The sequence below is a fragment of the Naegleria gruberi genome, assembly GCF_000004985.1.
Source record: "Naegleria gruberi genomic scaffold NAEGRscaffold_23, whole genome shotgun sequence".
In the NCBI taxonomy this organism is placed as follows: Eukaryota; Heterolobosea; class Eutetramitea; order Acrasida; family Naegleriidae; genus Naegleria; species Naegleria gruberi.
The window spans coordinates 257824-276802 of NW_003163304.1; the positions used below are offsets into that span (position 1 = coordinate 257824).

General features: G+C 33.5%; 11 protein-coding genes and 1 non-coding gene across 12 annotated transcripts; 7 read left to right on the forward strand and 5 right to left on the reverse strand.

Moving 5' to 3' along the window:
- Positions 1-93: 93 nt before the first annotated feature.
- Positions 94-3391, forward strand: NAEGRDRAFT_58002 (uncharacterized protein; the record flags this gene model as incomplete). Its single annotated transcript, XM_002677290.1, has 2 exons — positions 94-1498; positions 1733-3391. The coding sequence occupies exons 1-2, from the start codon at positions 287-289 to the stop codon at positions 3389-3391; spliced, it is 2871 nt and encodes a 956-aa protein (XP_002677336.1). The 5' UTR covers positions 94-286.
- Positions 3392-3498: 107 nt separating this feature from the next.
- On the reverse strand, positions 3499-4386 carry NAEGRDRAFT_44546 (uncharacterized protein; the record flags this gene model as incomplete). Its single annotated transcript, XM_002677387.1, has 2 exons — positions 3499-3791; positions 3936-4386. The coding sequence occupies 2 exons, from the start codon at positions 4384-4386 to the stop codon at positions 3499-3501; spliced, it is 744 nt and encodes a 247-aa protein (XP_002677433.1).
- Positions 4387-4792: 406 nt separating this feature from the next.
- On the forward strand, positions 4793-6634 carry NAEGRDRAFT_67451 (uncharacterized protein; the record flags this gene model as incomplete). The annotated part of the gene is made up of 1 exon (XM_002677291.1): positions 4793-6634. One exon carries the CDS (start codon positions 4793-4795, stop codon positions 6632-6634), a length of 1842 nt encoding a protein of 613 aa, XP_002677337.1.
- An 85-nt stretch (positions 6635-6719) lies between these two features.
- NAEGRDRAFT_67452 (uncharacterized protein) lies at positions 6720-7877 on the forward strand (the record flags this gene model as incomplete). The annotated part of the gene is made up of 1 exon (XM_002677292.1): positions 6720-7877. The coding sequence occupies one exon, from the start codon at positions 6720-6722 to the stop codon at positions 7875-7877; it is 1158 nt and encodes a 385-aa protein (XP_002677338.1).
- A 578-nt stretch (positions 7878-8455) lies between these two features.
- On the forward strand, positions 8456-9754 carry NAEGRDRAFT_48997 (uncharacterized protein; the record flags this gene model as incomplete). Its single annotated transcript, XM_002677293.1, has 1 exon — positions 8456-9754. One exon carries the CDS (start codon positions 8456-8458, stop codon positions 9752-9754), a length of 1299 nt encoding a protein of 432 aa, XP_002677339.1.
- A 167-nt stretch (positions 9755-9921) lies between these two features.
- On the forward strand, positions 9922-9994 carry NAEGRDRAFT_t306. The gene has a single exon. It is a non-coding gene; the product is annotated as a tRNA-Asn (tRNA).
- A 246-nt stretch (positions 9995-10240) lies between these two features.
- NAEGRDRAFT_67454 (uncharacterized protein) lies at positions 10241-11203 on the forward strand (the record flags this gene model as incomplete). The annotated part of the gene is made up of 1 exon (XM_002677294.1): positions 10241-11203. One exon carries the CDS (start codon positions 10241-10243, stop codon positions 11201-11203), a length of 963 nt encoding a protein of 320 aa, XP_002677340.1.
- Positions 11204-11334: 131 nt separating this feature from the next.
- NAEGRDRAFT_48999 (uncharacterized protein) lies at positions 11335-14111 on the reverse strand (the record flags this gene model as incomplete). Its single annotated transcript, XM_002677388.1, has 2 exons — positions 11335-12442; positions 12898-14111. 2 exons carry the CDS (start codon positions 14109-14111, stop codon positions 11335-11337), a joined length of 2322 nt encoding a protein of 773 aa, XP_002677434.1.
- Positions 14112-14789: 678 nt separating this feature from the next.
- On the forward strand, positions 14790-15419 carry NAEGRDRAFT_3789 (uncharacterized protein; the record flags this gene model as incomplete). The annotated part of the gene is made up of 1 exon (XM_002677295.1): positions 14790-15419. A coding segment is annotated over one exon (630 nt), but the record flags the coding sequence as incomplete, so codon positions are not given.
- Positions 15420-15549: 130 nt separating this feature from the next.
- Positions 15550-16476, reverse strand: NAEGRDRAFT_33480 (uncharacterized protein; the record flags this gene model as incomplete). Its single annotated transcript, XM_002677389.1, has 1 exon — positions 15550-16476. One exon carries the CDS (start codon positions 16474-16476, stop codon positions 15550-15552), a length of 927 nt encoding a protein of 308 aa, XP_002677435.1.
- Positions 16477-16738: 262 nt separating this feature from the next.
- On the reverse strand, positions 16739-17644 carry NAEGRDRAFT_67458 (uncharacterized protein; the record flags this gene model as incomplete). Its single annotated transcript, XM_002677390.1, has 1 exon — positions 16739-17644. One exon carries the CDS (start codon positions 17642-17644, stop codon positions 16739-16741), a length of 906 nt encoding a protein of 301 aa, XP_002677436.1.
- A 300-nt stretch (positions 17645-17944) lies between these two features.
- Positions 17945-18730, reverse strand: NAEGRDRAFT_67459 (uncharacterized protein; the record flags this gene model as incomplete). The annotated part of the gene is made up of 1 exon (XM_002677391.1): positions 17945-18730. One exon carries the CDS (start codon positions 18728-18730, stop codon positions 17945-17947), a length of 786 nt encoding a protein of 261 aa, XP_002677437.1.
- Between the last annotated feature and the right edge of the window lie 249 nt (positions 18731-18979).

Consider the following 18979-nt stretch of genomic DNA (forward strand, 5'->3'; position numbering starts at 1 on the left):
ACAATAACAATAAGAATAACAATCTTCAGCATACAACAAGAGAAACGCAAAATTTTCTTTTCAAACACACTCTGAAAACCGCACAACAGCAACAACAGCAGCACCAAAATACATTAAATTCCGTTGGGCGGGAAATCTTTTGGATTTTAATTCGCTAATTCACAATTCATCATCATCATTATCCATTAACTATATAATTTATATTTATTTCTCTATATATTTGATTATTGTTTTCATAAATAATTCTTCATCATTAGACCGGAAAATAGTAAATAATTTTCAAATCATGGCATCAAGTGATGTTCCAATTGAAAACAACCATATATCAACAACAACAACATGGGGAAGTGCTGCTACTAATACAATAACATCAACTCCAAGACTATTGCCGAAACCTCCAGTAACACCAAGAGGAAGTACAAAGGGAAGTTTGACACCATTAACAACGACAACAACAACCACCACTACTCCAAATAGTACTATTGCTAATGTTGTTAATGTAGGGAAACAACCTCCTCCAATTACAAATATTATTAGAAATCGAATAGAATTGGAGGAAAGAGAAAAGGAAAATCAACAAAATATTCATTTATCATCACCGTTAACATCACCATCATCAATGCATAATAGTAATACTAATAGCTATTCGAATGAATATGAAAATTCCTCATACCTTTTCCAAGATGAAGTTGAAGAATATAAAACACCACCCAAACAATCGAGCACATCAACTCCCACAACAGAATCTTCATCTGCACTTCCTCCTCCTCCACCTTCTCTTCCATCATCAATGTCTAAATTGGCTTTAAAGAATGGAAAGATCAATAATAATTATCAGAAAGTAGTGACGACCACCATGATGAGTCCTCCACCTCCTCCACCAATAACAGTGGTGAGGAATGCACCTATTGCTACAATAGCTAGTACTGCATCACCAACAGTTTCGAATAGTAGTAATACTACACAACCAGAATCACCTCGATTGGAAAGATACAAACCACTTCCTTCTGTTGCTAAATATAAGAGAGATTCAGTGGTAATTGCTAATTTGGCCAGTTTACCACCTCCTCAAATAAGTGATATGAAAGCATTCCTTGATATTTATGACAATAAGATACTAATTGTTGATTCGAGAGCATTTAGTGGCAGTAAAACTGTTAGTGAGCAATTAATATCAAGATTCACATTACGTACATTGACCATTGACAGCATTTTAGGAAGGGGCTGTTCGGGATGTGTCTATTTATGTAGTGAGAATGGAGAAAAGTTGGCTGTAAAGATTGTCACTCCAACTGCTACTTTTGCACCTAATGTAAAAGCAGAGTATGAACTAATGAGGTCATTGAATCATGATAGTATCATGAAAGTCCATGATTATTTTGAAATGTTAACCTCACTTCAACCTGGATCTTTATTTACAATGAAATATTATGAAAATGGAGATTTGAGAAGATTAATTGAGGATTTTGAAAAGAAGGAAAAGAAAATCTCTATTCATGTATGTATTTTTTATAATTTTTAATGTAATGTGGATTTACCTTTGAATGAAAATTGAAACAAACAGTTGATTTATGATTTCATTTATCAAATGGCTAGCTCTTTAAATTTTATTCACACTCAAAAAATAATTCACCGAGATTTGGTATGTTTTAAAATTAATCAATTTCATAACCATTTCATCAATAGAAAGTAAGTTTCCTCTTTTGTTCCTCTTACTAAATTTGATTAATAGCCTGAAAATATTTTTATGGAAAAACAAACAGATCACACTTGTAAAATAGTATTGGGAGATTTTGGATTGGCTAAAACTATACAACAATCACATGGACTCTATTCGATTGTTGGAACAATGAATTACCTTTCTCCTGAAATTGTAAATAATTCTGAATACGGAGCAGAAACTGATATATGGAGTTTTGGTGTTGTCTGTTACGAGTTAATGACCTTAAAGAGTAAGCAAGTTGAAAGAGTGGTTACACTCCGCCAACAAGGAGCTCTCGTCAATGACATGCTCAACAGATATCCTCAAGAGGTTACCATGATCGAGTTGATTGTTCAAATGTTGAACAAGAATCCCTCTGATAGACCATCAGCGGATGAAATTCTCAAACAACCATGCATGAAACACTTTATTGAAATGAAGAAAGTGTGTGAACATATTGTACAGAAGCTTACTGAAAGTTTGGCTTATTTCCAGAAAAATTACGAGTTTGAAAAATGTGTACAGATCAAAGATCTTCTACAGAGTATTAGTCAACTGAGAGCAGAGTCCTGTGATTCGAGTAGACTCAGGATATCACTCTTCAATGCATATACATTCTTGGAAGAAAAATTACCTGAAAATATTGACCTAAAACCAACTAAACCAAAGGTCAATTTGGCTTCCTCTCCAGAAAAGCAAATAACTACCAAGAGAAGATCTAATACCAAAGCTGGTGTAACAAGTCCATCTAATCAAAATCCTCCATCATCCAATACAACAATAACTACCACCACCAATAATCAACCTAACTTTAGAGTAACCATCTCAGGAGATGAGGAATTTTCACATCATTCTGAGGAATCTGAAAATTCCTCTGGTTCCACCGATAGTTCAACTGCTGTCAAGAAAAACTCCAATGCAAATAGTTTAGAGCTCGAAGATCCAAATATTATTAGAAAGAGGTCATCCTCTCGTAATACTATTATAAATCAAATCAAGGGATGGGTTGGTTATGGAACAGAAAAGGAGAAAAGCTTTAGACAAACTGTGGTAATTAAGCCACCAGATCCAAACAAGTTCCAACACAGCCATCACATTGGAGTGGACGATAGAAATAGAGTGAGTGGAAATTATCCAAAAGATTTTGATTCAGTCTTACAAGACATGCATATGGAACCAGTAGAAAGCCCAATTGTTGAAACTCCCACTCCTGTCATTAAAGAAGGAGAAGAGGAAGAAGAAATTAAACCAAGACTACACAGAAGATCAACAAGTCTATTCGAAAAGCCATCCCTCAATCAATCTCTAGATGAGATTACAACAGTCGCGAGTCCAACCAAACAACGTAGCTCGACTGTGAAAAGTAGTAATAGCCCTGTACCACCAGTGGAGATTTTAAAAGATCCTCCAAACTCACCACCAAGTACAACAACTCCTTCGACACCCTCTAACTCTGAAATACTCAAAATTTCTCCACGATTTGGAAAGGCTGGAAAGTTAGAAGTCAGTCCAACTCCATTCGAAATTACTGGTACTCCTGTAAAATCTCCAAACACACAAAATGGTGTGGAAATTCCAAGTATTGGAGGTGCATTCAAACTCATCTCTGACCGAAGACAACAAGATATCATTGAAAAGAATATTGAAGAAGCTTGTAGCTCACCAACAGTTTCAAGAAGACGAAGGTAAAATAATAAACTATGATGACTGTTTCCAATAATTGTTAAACAACAATCCAAGAAATTTCAATAATTAAGAAAGGTTTTATTAATTCTTACATTACTAAAATCCAAGTCTTAAATATCATCGTTAGAAATGAGATTCTCCTTATTATTGTCACTCATTATTTCATCGTCTGAATTTTGATCTACAGCAGCAAAATCCTCATCAGTTGCATACAGTATCTTTTGCATATCTCTCATAAAGGTGAGTTGTTCCTGTGAAGCAGATTGATTATCTTCAATGGCTTGTGTATATAATTCAATGTCTCTGAGTTTTTGGAAGTAAAAGTCTCTTTCTCTCTCTAGGTTTTCAATTCTTAGTTGCATCATTGATAAAGAGGATTTTGGAGGGGCTGCTATCTTCTTCTCTATTTGAGTTCTAGCTCCTCCCCTTGTTGTGTTTACATTTCTAACGTTATTCATCTTATTGGTTGATGTTGTACTATTTATAGAGGTATTAAGGTTGTTGGTTGGTTTTCTTTGTGATATTGATGATGATACAGAGAGTGTACTAGTATTTGTTTGTGATGATCCTGCAATGGTTGTTGTTGTTTTTGTTGTTTGTCTATATTCCTTGATGGCAGCCTTTCTTTTCGAAACGGCATCATATCCAGCGTCTGTGCCTTCATTCAATTTGTCGTCATAGAACTTTTTAAGCCACTGTAGAAATTCTAAATTATCTTGATATTTTCCTCTAATTAATTTGTTAACTTCTATCACCTTCGGAATGTTCAGCTTGGTGAATACACTCTGTAGAATTTTATAATTTTTAATATATTCATAATCAAACTTGGCTTCAAAGTTTACTTTGGACATTGGTACAACTCCCGGAAAGAGACTATCTACTATTTGGCAAGCACAAGCTCCTGTACATGTTTGTTCTATACGTTCATATCCAAAACCGAACGATTCATTGATCCACTGCAGTAACTCCTTTCTTCCCATATGATAAGCGTCGGTCATGTTGATTGGTAGTTATGATGATATTTTTTTTTTTGAAACTCTTCTTTTGCTAACTGTTCATTTTGGCGCGAAAAGAAGCCTCCCTGTAATTTCTTCATTCACTTTGTTTGAAAACAATACTAGATGATTATTCTGAAACAGTTTATTACTTATTAATATTTCTTTGTTATTATGAAAGGTCATCTTCTGTGTGAGAATTTTAAAATTAGAAATGAACGTTAGGAATAACAATTCACCTTATTGCATCTTTTAATTTTTAATTATTTTAAAAAAATTATCGTTAAGAAACGCCCTAGTGGTATTAAGCCGAGTCGACTTCACACTTTTGAAGACCGTTGTACATATATAATAGTAACATTAATCTAATACAACAATCATTGTATAATAATCTAGGTAATTAATCATCATGTCTTCGATGCCTCCGTTCGTGAAACAAAATTCAACCTCAAGCGTTTCATCATCTTCAGCTCCTAAAGCCTCAAAGCCATCATTTAGGGAAAGATATCAATTGGATTCACCTTCTTCATCCCCTAGGACACCAACAACAATTGGAGAAGATGGATTTAATTCTACTGTTTCTGTTGAAGAAACAAGATCGCCTTCCAACATTGTTTCGGCGGTAACATCATCAAAGGCAAGAATTATGGCTTTGCAAGAGGTTTTGCTCTCAAGAAAAGAAAAGGATAGAAGTGAATCACCAGCTGGTGAACAAAGAAAAACTCCATTTTCTATGGATTTTGAGAATAGATCGTCACCAAGAGTCTCTCCAAGAAATGTCTTTGACAACACTAAGGAGACAACTCCTACTATTGCCGTAACTTCATCATCGAATGTATTTACAGTACAAGGAGGTGAAGAGGGGAATAAGGTGGAAGTAAGTCAAGATCCAGTGCAAGCACATTTGGACAGAATTATGAATAGAAGAAAGGAAAGAGTTGTGACACAACCTGAACCAACGCAACCAGTAATGGATACCCCAAAGAGAGAACAAGAAACAAATGACAAGTTACAAGCAATTTTCGAAAGAAGAAAGAATAGAGAAGATAAATTGGAACAAATATTAATTGGAGAAGATTCTAACTCATCAGAAGATGCTTCATCTGCATCAGGAGACATTATGAATGAATTCTTGAAACGAAGTGTTGAGAATAGCAGAGAATCATCACCAGTTCCAACCTCAACTTCTGATCCATCAAAGATATCAGATCCAAAAATTCCAATGTCTGAAGCTACTTACAATCAACCAGAACCTAGAGAAAATATTCAACCAAAAATTGTTGAACCACCAGCAAGAGCAGTGGAAGATAGAAGAGATCTCACACCAACATTGCATCTGGATCATTTGAAATCATCTCCAATGCGTGGATCCCCTAAGATGCTTAGATTCAAGGAAGAAGATGAAATTTCCAGGCCAATTGAAGCACTTCCACATAATGTATCATTGTGGAGAATAACTGGAGAAAGATGGAAACTCTACAATGTTTCTTCGTTCCTTTCCAAAGAGTCGATGGCAATATTGTCGAATAGAACAACAGAACAACCAAATAATTTCGATGCCTTCTTTAATGAGACAGACACTGACCAAGGTGAAAGCTATCCTCACTACCAAAAAGCTCTTCAAAATCCATATCCTTCTTATCCATACGATCCTAAACCTGTCAGCAATCCATTTTCTTCTGAATTGAATTCCCCACAACCAAGAATGTTCAAATTCAGAAATCTTGATGATTTATTCCAAGCATCTTTTGAAGTTCCAACAGAAAATGGCATTGGAAAGAGACAGGCATTTAGAGCTGATTTGAATGGTAACTTTTTGAGATGTCTCAAAACTAATCAAGTTTTCAATCAATTTTTATCTATCGAAGAAGAAATTCTGAATAGATTGATAACAGGAAAGGAAGTTCTTAAAAACACTCCAAAAGGAAAGGTACACAAGAGATACCTTTTTATTGATCCAAAGAATAAGGAATTGGTATGGAGCGAAAATGAAAAGAAAAAGACTGGACTTGCTCGTGCTTCAAGAAGAATCAAATTGGCCGATATCACCCAATTGAAAGCATTGGAAATGACAATGGATCAAGCAAGAGTTATGAAGATTGCAGTTCCATACGATAAGAAGCCATTTGGTTTGGTTATTGTATCACGAACAAGAACTGCTGAATTTATTGCAACAGAGAAACCATCCGAATTCCTTGCTATAGTAGTTGCCATTGCTTTAGCAGCTCACAAATATGGAACAACAATTTAAATAAATTAACAATTATTCATCATTTTCTTCAATTAATTTGTAATAATAACGGTCTTATTGTTCCCAAAAAAACTATTAATAAAAAATGATTAATAATCGTGATGATCCTATTCTGAAGGAGGAAGAGATTGAAACTCTCTCTGATTTGGATGAATTAGATGAATTGGACAATACACAAATTTTAGAACAATTTCTCTCCTTGTTGGAAGTTTACGAGAATTGTCTGAGTAATATTGCAAAATTATTGGAGTACGTTGGAAAGAATAGTGCTGATTCGCTCTCAATTCGGAAGGATATTAAACATGAGAAGGATTTTGCACTCTCGCTCTCAAAGGATCTACACGAATTATTATATGTTCATAATTCATACATTACCGAACATCATAATAATCACGTTGTTCGTTACAAGAAGAAAATGCAAGAATTGAATATTCTCTTTCAAAGATTTAAAGATTTGGAAAAGCAATATCCAGCATCGAACCTACCCGAAACAACCTCATCTACAAGTTACTACTCTCTAACTCCAGTCTATAAGAAATTATCAGGTTACATTTTCAAACAAGATGAAACTACCCATTTAGAGGAAGAATTGTTAAAACAACATGGAATTCATGATGATATGGAAATGTCTCACGATAAATTAGATGAATTGAAAAATGATTTGAAAGAATTGGTTTCAGTTTTTGAAACTCTTGAAGAAAGTTCCACAAAGAAGGATAAGAGAAAGAATAATCACTCTTCTTCTACAAGTATAGATGTAAATAATCACCCACAATCATCAACAAATAACAATAATAACCACTCGAGCAATAATCAAAGCACTGCTTCATCTTCTACTTCTGCATCTCAAACCAGTAATGGTGCTTATTATGGAGCTGCTGTTGTAAGCTTGGGATTATTGGCTGGATCTCTAATTGGTGGACCTGTAGGAATGTACGTTGGAGGAAAATTAGGAGCTAGTATAATGACAACAGCTAGTTTGGGGAGTGGTATTGGTATGATTGGAAGTGGTCTACTCTTAGCAGGAAAGGGATATTTCTCTAGGCAAGAGAAACAACCACCAACTGAAATTGTAGCCACCACAACTACAAACAATCTTGATGCTTCATCCTCTACTACTATTATTGTGAATGGAACTACTACTGAAAATAATGAACATTCTGAAAAGTCAGCAGAAGAAACAACTCCAAACACTCCACAAGATGAAAATTCCACTACTGAGGAAAGCAAAAAAGACAAGTAATGTATCATATGTATAGTATGCACCACCTTGTAAATATATTCTAACTATTAATAAACGTTAAATGGCATGTATTGATGAATATTAAGGTAAATATTATATAATTATTTGAATAAATTGATTTCCAATGTTGTGAATTTCAATATTGAACTTAAATAGAAAGCAGCTTTTACAATTGTGAGTCATACAGAAGGTATTAAACAGATGGTGTGCAACTGTTAATATCTTCCAAACTATTAGCACTTTGTTTTCCTTAGTTTCGAATAACATTTCCAAGTTCAATTGTCAATTTAGAACCTTAGGTCTTGACCTATGAAATTTAGAAACCAAACCAAACTTTCTAAAAATAACAACTTAAAAAAATTCCTTCACTTCTCCCTCAAAATTCCATCACCAATACACTTTTCCTCAGCACCCTCAGAGAGAGTTTGAGAAAGTAGATGACAACGACAATACTACATACAACAAGCACCACCACCACTGCTGCTAGTAACAACAATAAGGGTAATATTGATAAAACTGCTAATCTAATAAGTGAGGTTTTGTGTTCAGTTATCGGAGGAGGATCATCGAGAAGTACTATGGGTAATACAATGAAAGAGGAAGGTTCATCTTCTTCTACATCCTTAGTAGGAGGATCGTCGGTTTATATAAGTGATGAGGGGGTTTCGAATTTGAGCCATTATAAACCCTCATCACAATTGGATTATTCATTTATTTCAAAGATTTTGAATCCGTATTGGAATTATGTTGCTACATTGTTTCCTGATTGGATGGCACCGAATACAATTACTCTGATTGGATTTTTGGCTGTTGTTTTTACATTTCTTGCAACAATTTATACGAATGATAGTGCAGAGCATCGTTGGATTTATCTGATGAATGCAATTGCATTGTTTTGGTATCAAACAATGGATGCTTGTGATGGAAAACATGCCAGAAGAACACAAACTTCTTCACCTCTTGGAGAATTATTCGATCATGGTTGTGATTCAATTAATTCTCTAATGCAAACAGTGTTGGCTTTGGCTGCAATGCAATTATTGAATGTGGATGATGCTTGGATTTGTTTTGTAACATTGTTAACTGTAACTGCCATGTTTTACATTTCAATTTGGCAACAGTACCATACTGCAGTATTGAATTTTCAAAACTTTTCTGGACCAACCGAGGGTCAATTTGTAGTCATGATTGTCAACTTGGTTGTATTTGCATTCGGACCTATTGTATTCAATGATAACTTGATTCACTTGATTCTAGGTAATGTGGACGAATCCAGTATGTTGTATAGTTTGTCGAAGAGCGAGTTTGTCAAATTGAAGTATATTATCATTTTTGGAGTCAATGTGTCTACCATTACTGGAGTATTCCAATGTTTAAGAGATACAATCCAGTCAATTAACAATACACATGATTTGGAAAATTCAAATGGACAAGAAAAGAGAATGAACAAAACTCCTGTTTTTAAATCTCTCTGTTCCTACCTAGTGTTTGCTTTGGTATTTACCGTTTGGATTCTCATATCTGGTAGTAAGCAAACGTTGGAAAGAAATCTCTTGTCGGTTCTCTATTCCTACGGCATGTTTCATGCATACATAGTAACAAGGACCATATTGGCCAGAGTTTGTGATATGACCATTCCAACTCTTATGCCAGTTCTGTATTTCCTAATTGTTGGATTGTTGAACACCCTATTTGGAATTATGAAAGGAGGAAATGCCATTCTAGATGAAGGATTATATTTGAATATTTTGGTCATTGTGACCACTATTATGTATACTCATCTGGCCTATGATGTCATTTCCACATTAACTGCACACTTGGGAATTTATTGTTTTAGTGTGCAAAAAAGGAATCCAATCAATCCAACCTCAAAATAACTTGAATCTGAATTGATTTTGTAAATAGCAATGTAAAAAAGAAACCAACCTTAATTTATTAAATTCTAAGATTTTTAAAATATATTTTTAATTAAACTTTTTAATTATTGAAAAAATAAGGTGATCTAATCGTGCCTTACCTTATCTTAATTGATTTTTACTGTACATCCCCCTTAGCTCAGTCGGTAGAGCGTCAGACTGTTAATCTGCAGGTCGGTGGTTCGAGCCCACCAGGGGGAGATACTTTTGTTCCTATTTGAATGGCTGTGCTATGGTTGTTCCTTTTTCCCAATCCTGTATATTCTCCTCGCCTACTTGTACCTTTGTTTTAAACTTTGATTAAGAATTGTTTTAAAGAATCCAAATTTTTCAACTTTCTTTTCTTTGAGAATATTTGTTAGTGGCATTGAAAAATGTAAAAAGTAGAATTGCACTTTTTCAAATTCATCCAAACATTTGGAAATTGATTTAATCAAAGTTTAAAAAATGGAGCAACATGGTGGAGGGGAAAATGTTGTGTTTTGCTTGATCGATTTTTTCAAGACACCTTCATCATCATCATCGGAATCAAACAATAATTCATCACCATTACAAAATTATTTAAAACAAAAATTTAGAGAACCAACCAAGATGGAATATTCTGGTCGATTTATTATAGAAAAGATCATTGATTTTGAAAATACTTTTTATAATTTTGTAATTGTAAGAGAGTACAATTTATTAATGATTATATTTGGTAATGGAGAAGTGAAATTTTTGGATTTGGATTCGTATATTGTGGTTCTTTCTCTTAATGTTGGCAAAGGGTTGAAAACTGTAACTTTGGAAAGAGCAATACCTTCTCAATTGAGTGTTATACTTGGAGCTTCAAATGACATTCTTCTCAAGTACGATTTAAAGAAAATATTGGAGGAAAAGCTTACAAATGATTCACTTTCAACAGCTCTAATTTGGGAAAAAACAATTGATTGTGAATTTCTTTGGGGAATTGGCTCGATGGAAAATCAGATATTTGTAATAGATTATAATAATGATGCTATTCGTGTCTATGATTCAAAAACTGGAGACAGTGTGTTGAGAATTTTGCCTGGATTTAATAATTTAGTTGACCTAAAGTTTTTACCAAATGGTGATTTGATTGCTTGTGGAAATAAGTTTGTTGGACTATTTAAAAAAGATGAGAATGGAGAATGGAAAGTACACAAAAAAGTTCACTCAACTGAAAATGAACTTAATCGATGTTTTGCAATCTATTATGAAGAGAAATCAGAAAAGATTTATATCAGTGATGCTGATGGTAGTGTTTGTGTGTTTTCAAAAGATTTAGTACAGCTCTCAAAACACAAGCTTGAAGAATTTAATGATAATTATTGCCTAGTCGTTAATGAAAAGAATGGGAAAATGTTAATTTCCAATTCTGGTAAAATGCAATTACTAATCCTGAATTAAACCTTAATTATGAATTAATAGGAATACTAAATGGAATAAAAATCAAATTGTTGAACTCCTCTTGAATATCATTCGTGGTTTATTTACTAACTATTTTTAGTAAATCAGACATTTAAATTCTATTGATAACACTATTTTTTAATCATAACGAGTATGTTGACTAGTCCACAATTCTTGTATTGTTCACAGTGAATTTTAAATTCACATCTTCTAATTTTGGTAATTGGTTGATTGCCATATTGATAGTAAATAGTAACAGAGTTTGAGTTGGCCCTGTCTTCAGCTCTTAAATACCACGAATAAGCTGAATCGAACTCTTGGCATCTAATATTTATCACCAAGTTTCCATCAAATAATTTAATTATTCCATAATTATCCTCATCAGCCACAAGCAAGTAATTGGTAATAGATTGAGAGCTCAGTAATTCTGCATTATTCTCAATCGTTCCATTAATTGGAGACAAATCAATACCTAATAATTTGGCAATTTCTTCACAATTATGAGAATGATCTATTTGATTTTTGAAGATACTCCTAGCTTGCAAATGTAGTATTGGAAATGACTTTTCAAAAGGTTTCAAGTGGTCACTGGTAATGGTTGTTACTTGATTATGATATTTAATTTGCTCTCTCAGTAATTTTAGCTTTTTCTCAAGAGGAACAATCTCTTGTTGACAAATCAAATCAACCAACTCATTGGTATACGTTTCCCAATCCTGATAATCATTAAATACCATTGCAACAAAGTCTTCTTGTGTAAACTCTCTTTCCAACAAGTGTTTAATTTGAAAATATATTCCTGAATATTGCAAATTTTCTTCATTTCCATATATTCTCAATAGATATTCATTCAAACAATCCAAATCAAAGAATCTGGCCATAAAAACAATTTTCTTGACTCTATCACCATCCAATTCCTCTACTACAATCTCATCAGAATACAAGTATCTCATAACGAGTTCAAAATCCTCTTGTGTAATCTCACTTCCATCATTGAAAATGGATTTTTCCATTGTTATTAAATTAATAATTGGCTTTCCATCTTGTTTCTCCAAATTCCAAGTTTCATGTGATTCTAACATGATTTTAAAAAGACCACTTCTCTTCACAATTAAATCATGTACCTGATAATCCTTGAAAGAGGTTCGGATAATGACATTTGTCATCAAATTCAACTGGTTGGCTTGCTTTTTTAATGGTGGTGGAACATCTTCTTGGTCATGATTATTATTGTTAGCACTATTAAAGAGGGAAAGCAAATAATTGGAGAGGGTATTTTCCTTTACTTGTGTTGACATTTTTTTAAAGCAAGCTAATCTGAACGAATCTTCACCACAATTGAGAATAAAAGATTACTCTCTTTGGTAATAACATCTTTAAATTGTGTGTTTTATTAATCACCAGAAACAGAGCCACATATTTTGGAAAAGAGTGGATTTCCTCTCCTAGGTTTGCTCTCCTTTTCCTTATCTTTCATATTCTGAATGATGGTTGTTGCCAAGTGAGTGAGAGCCATCTTACACTCATCCTTATCTTCTACATCAATTTCCAAATAACTGATTATCTGTTTCTCTTTCCACTTATCTACAACACTAATTACTTGAGAGGTATTTACAACACTAGGCATTCTATTCGAATGAGAATAAGTTCCCAAAACTATTGATGGTTTGACAAAATCATGTACGTCCACATACTTTTTGCTAATGGTCTGTTTGAGTTCATTCCATCCCTCTGAATGAGTAATATTAAACATGAATAATAATCCGTGACAATCCTTTGCTTCATCTTTCAAAAAATCCATCAAATACCAATTGAATTGTGAATAGAAATTGAAAGTGCACGTGACCTTTTCATTGTTATTCCTCAAAATAAAGCTAACTTGTCTATTTGATATGTACATTTGACCTCCAGCAGTTTTTAACATTTTGTGAACTAGACAATTATCCAAATCACCAATACAAATCAAATACAATTCGTAATGTTTGCTAATTTCCAATTCTCCACTATCTGAAACTGAATCATCTATCACTGAATTCTTTCTCATTATCGTCTCATCAACAGAGGCAGTATTATGATGTCCATTGAAAAAGTAATTTCCATTTGCATTGGAATTTTGTGCATTTCCATAGAAAGCATTTGGTTTGTTTGGCACTGGAAATGTAATTTCCGAGGCACTTGTTTGTGCAGAATTAACTTCCAATCCAAAATCAATCTGTGAAAAATCATCATTTTCCAATGCATACTTGTATTTGGAAAATGATTCATTATTTCCTCCATTATTCAACGACGAAACTTGACTATTCTTCTGATTATTCGTCAATATTTGAAGTGATTTATAAGCATCACCACTTTTTGATTCAATTTTCGAATAGGATGCACTATTCCCACTCTTATTCAATTTCTGTTGTGAAGAAGAAGCAGAAGAACTATTCTTAAGTGCTGCTTTCAGATTATTAGTTGTTGCTATTTTTCTGTAGGGAGAAACGAGTTCTGGTAATTCTTGTGAACCACGTTTGTGAACGAAATGGGTTGGGACGATATTGATAGTGTTCCTTCGGTTGATTTCTAATTCTTCTTGGTTTATATTCGAATCTTGGTCAATGATCATGTCGAGAATGCTGGAAGAGGATGGTGATGAGGAGATGATTAGATTATTTTCACTATTTTGTTTGTGCATTTGTTTTGTGTGAGGAGGAGATTTAATATTCTCATCCTCATAATCATAAGAGGCATCAATTGATGCTTCTTCTTGTTGTGTTATTGGTGTCATGTAATTTTTATCCGAAACCGTTTCGAATTTTGTTTCTGATTCTTCTTCAATGTTAGAAGACGAAACTGTTGGTAATATTTCCAAAGAGCTGTTGATTGTATGAAGTTCTCCCGATGGGTGTTGAGGCGAAAGATTCATTGTGATGAAAATTGACCGTTTTTTTATGTTGTTTTATTTTAATACGAAAGTTCGCCATTCACCGATTGTGGAGTTGGAAGTTGATATTCGAAACCCAATTTTTATTGCTCAAATAAGGTCGCACTGAGCATTAATTAAAACAGCGCCTATTTAGAAGGAAGCTATTTGAAAAATCCTTTATTCGAATGATCCTTAATAAGATCTAACAATCATGTAGTACTTTCTGTTAATATTGTTCTCATAAATTAGATTCTTATAAAAATATCTTCCAACATGTGAATTCATCATCATCATGTAATCTTAATAATTTTTTAATTTTTTAATACAATTGATGATGAAAATCACTTCCGAGCAGCTCCTATGTGAAACAAGATAGTAGAATTTGAACAAGTGATGATGAAAAATACAAATCTAGAATTGAAGCAAACTTCATATCAAAACACGTGTTTATCAATTTCCGATGAATAAAAATTCTTCTCTAACTCGTCATCATCAAATATAATTTAATTTTTTAAAAATACAAAAAAACAAAATAACTTGTTGCTGATTTGGACTGTTGGCTGTAGTGGATTTTTCTCTCATCATCATCACTCCATTAACAATAACATCATCATCCATATATACGGAGTTTTTGTACAATAGTAGTTTTATATTGATCAACTATAGAAAATAATGTCATCGATTGGAGATATGTGGGCAAGTTGGCCTTTTGTTACTAAACATTTGGGTGCCTTTTCGTTTGCCTTGACTTGTGCAGTCTCTTTCAAAATGATAAATCCATTCAATTTAGTATTATTATTTGATAGAGTGTTTAGTACAGATTTTGAAGTATGGCGTCTGATAACTAATGCTGTATTCTTTGGTGGATTCGGAATGAATTTTCTTTTTGCATTCATGTTGTTTATTCAATACAGTTCGGAATTGGAAAAGAGTAGATTTGATGGACGTGTTGCTGATTTTATATTCTGCATCTTGTTTGGTTTGGTGCCAATGACTGTTTTGGCTTTCTTTTCTGGATCCTATGTCCTGTCCAGTTCATTAATGATGTATATGGTTTATATATGGTGTAATTATAATCCTGATAGTAATTTGAGATTAATGTTTATTCCTACTCAAATTCCGAGCAGGTGGTTCCCATTTGCTTTGACTGCATTCCATGTTGTTCTTGGTGGTGGAATTGAAACTGTCATTGAGGATGGTATTGGTATTTTGTGTGGACATTTGTATTATTTCTTGGAGGAAAAGTATCCAGAAGCTAGAGAAACAAAGATTCTCAATACTCCTTCATTGCTCTATTGGTTATTCCCTCCAGCAGCCATGGGAGGAGCTGTTCACGGTGTTCATGGAAATGCACCACCAAGAGCTGCTGCTGAACAACAAGGTCGTAGACCATTCCCAGGTCAAGGCAGAACTTTGAATTAATTTTCATAAAATAATTTTAATTAATATTTGGGTATAATAATTCCAAAAGTTCAGGATCCGAATTATCGAAATGTTCAGATGATTGTACAGTAGATTTGAACAAGAGCTTGTCACATTCAGATGGATTAGTCTTTCTCATTTCATGATATCTCTTGATGAGTGATCTGACATGTTGTTGAACTTTTGATAATCCATCAAGTTTGTAATATTCCTCTAATGGAGTCCATTGACAAAGATCAATCTCATTAGGACAAGCAGCGATGGCATCTTTGTGTTCTTGAGATTTAGGTTCCAAGAGACAAATATAATAAATATCTGGAACACCAAATCTGAAATCCTTCTTGTATCTGAATCCTAAAATTCCTCTAAAATTTGTTTCCACTGAGGTTTCTTCCCAAACTTCTCTCACACAACCTTCCTCAATAAATTCATGTTTCTCCAATTGACCTCCTGGGATTTTGAATGGCTTGACATGTTTTGGTAAATCAGTTCTAATATTAATCTTTTCAGTAATTAACAAAATTTCCTCTGTTTTAAAATCCACAACACATCCACCAGTTCCAATATAATGTTGACAAAATGGTGGATAGGTATTCTTCTCCTCAGTTGCAATCCAACGATGCAAGAAAATATATTCAGGTGTACAGTGATGAAATTCAAATCCAAACTTTTTCAAACAAATTGGAATTAATTCACTAAACTTGGCATCAATTTTCAAATGGGCACTTCTCACTCTACTTTGGAAATCAACCTTCTTAGAAGATCTGCTTTGCCATCCAATCAAGGCTTGTTGCAAAACTTTTTCAAACTCTTCAATATTTACAATTGATGATGAATCAGAGGATTCAATATTTACTCGGACTGCTCTATATTGATCAATATGTGCCTTCTCGAATGCTTCATGCAATGACAACCCCGAATGGCTTGATGATTTATTATTCATCATCATGGAAGTTGAAAATTGAGAGAATTTTGTGCATGAATTCGGAAGAATTTTCTTGGTTTTCAAGAAGAAACTTGTTTGATTCTTGTTGATCAATAGCATTCTTTGAAGGGTTCTAGTTGGAGCTAGCATCATCTTGTTGAGGATCCTTTGGGTATTTTTTTTTTAAATTTATTTTTAATTTTAATTTTTCAAATTCCATAAATGGAAAATTGTAAAAGGATCTGTTGGAATTGATTGAATATTGAGAATTGAATTTGATTTATTTTGAGATTTGGAATGGTTTTCTCTTTAAACAAATTCTCTTCTTTTGATACTTTTTGCAAATTTTCTTTTGTTTCCAAATTTTGCAAATTTTCTTCTCAATTTTCCTAATGCACTTTTTGTAAACTTTTCGTTTGAGACATTTTGGCGGGAAATGTTGTTGTTGGGAACAGTATTTTTCCTTGTGGAATCGTACACATTGGAAGAATCTTCTCTTGTGTTTACAGACTTTCTTACACTTGAATTGGGCACAATATGAGTTTTTCCTAATTTGGAGACACTTCTTGAGGAGAATTCTTAGCTTGCAGAATTTAATTTTTCTGAATTTGACGCATTTCTTGGCGAAGGATACGATTTTGCACTTTTTCACGTGTTTGCATTTTTGTGGTTGGTAAGAATCGACTGATTTCGAATAAGAATCACAAATCTTTTTGGTTTCACACTTTCTTATTGGAACCTTCTTGTACTTTCTGCATACCTTTCGTTCTCCATGCTTGACACACTTTGGAATAAAGGTACGCTTTGCACAATAGTGATGGAATGCCTTTTTAGTACAGATTCGTCTAGTTCCGTATTGATCACAAGTTGACCATCCTCTTCTATCAGCACATTTAGTTCTTCTGAATCCGAACTTGATGCATTTTCTCTTTGGTTTTCCAAGTTTGATGCATTTGCAGAACTTTTTGAATTTGACACATTTGGTGATTTTTGAATGGTGTGCGCAAACTTTGAACTTTTTGAATTTCAAACACTTTCCTCTGATTATCTTCTTATGTAGACAGTGTTTTCTTCTTGGACTTGGATTATATTGGTCCACATTCGAATAAGAATCGACAGGAACAGAACAAGAAACTAAACTAATCAATAGAATAATGGCAAGAGTAAGAACCAGATGAGTTTTCATGTTGATGCTGTTTTTTTCTAATAATAATTTGATTTTATAATTATGAACGTTATTAATCACATTAAATGAAACTCAAATTCCAAAATACCAAAAATGGTAAGAAAGTTAACAACAATTTATTAAAAATTTACAAAAAATTAAAGACTGCAACTCAACATATTTCATTCCAATTCAGTATTTAAGCAATATTTATCAATGTAATTTAACCTTGACATGTTCCAATTCATAAATAGAAAGGAAACGATTGTCAATTAAATGATCTCACAAATTCGAAAGATTCATTTAGCACCAAAGTATTTATTAACATTTTTGGCAATAAGATGGAATAACATAATCAGCATCAGTATTAAAAGGTTTGAAATTCCAACTTCCTCCACTATATGAAGAAACACTTATCATTCCTCCATTCGAATCAACAACTTGTGTTTTTCCTTCCATGGAAATAATAGCACAATCATAAAAACATGGATATGGATCTGGATATGGAAGTGGAGGGGCCTTTCTTTGAATTGGTTGGACAATTAGGGTGTCAATTTCAGTAGTATTCGAATTCACCTGCTTTCGTCTAACAAATTTTTGAGCTTTAACATGATCTTCAGTTTCAATTCCAATGGCAATGTCACCTTCAAAGTCAAAATCAAATTCTACGCATGTGACCATCAACATTTCACCTTGTTTAGTTAACTTTCTACAAGAGCAAGAAGTACCATTGAAAGTATACTCAACACCAAAACTGGAAGGATACGGATCCATGAATCCCATAACTGTATTATCAACAACTAGTTGACCATTTATTTCAATACGGGAATCTAAACGATAACGACGATTATAGAAATCTGGCATGTGTCTTTGACGAAAAACTCCAAAACCAGAATTACAATTCATGCCATTACAATTTTCCAACATGGTTTTACTTCCTTCGAAATGGAAAGTATGTTGACGAGGCATGCAACATGTGTGCATTGGCTGTTGTTGTTGATGAGATGATGTTGCAGGATAATTCTTCAATGGCGAGATGGCACATGTGAACGCAGCAAATGATACAAGAAGTAACAAGACAGAGGTGGCATTAAGGTACTTGACCATTTTTTTTTGGAGATTGAGTGATAATTAGCCGAAAGGAAATTGAAATACGGAGATCGGAGACAGATAATTGAGGAGTTGGGCTGAGCTCTATACAATCTATTATCCCTTTTGAATGGCTATTTGGCTAATTAATTCTTGTTCCTTCAACTCTGTACTTATACTTGTGAATTCCAAAAATCAATTAATTGCAGCCTCTACATTGCAATTGTAGGAACATAGTGATTTAGACTTACTAATCGATCAGTATCT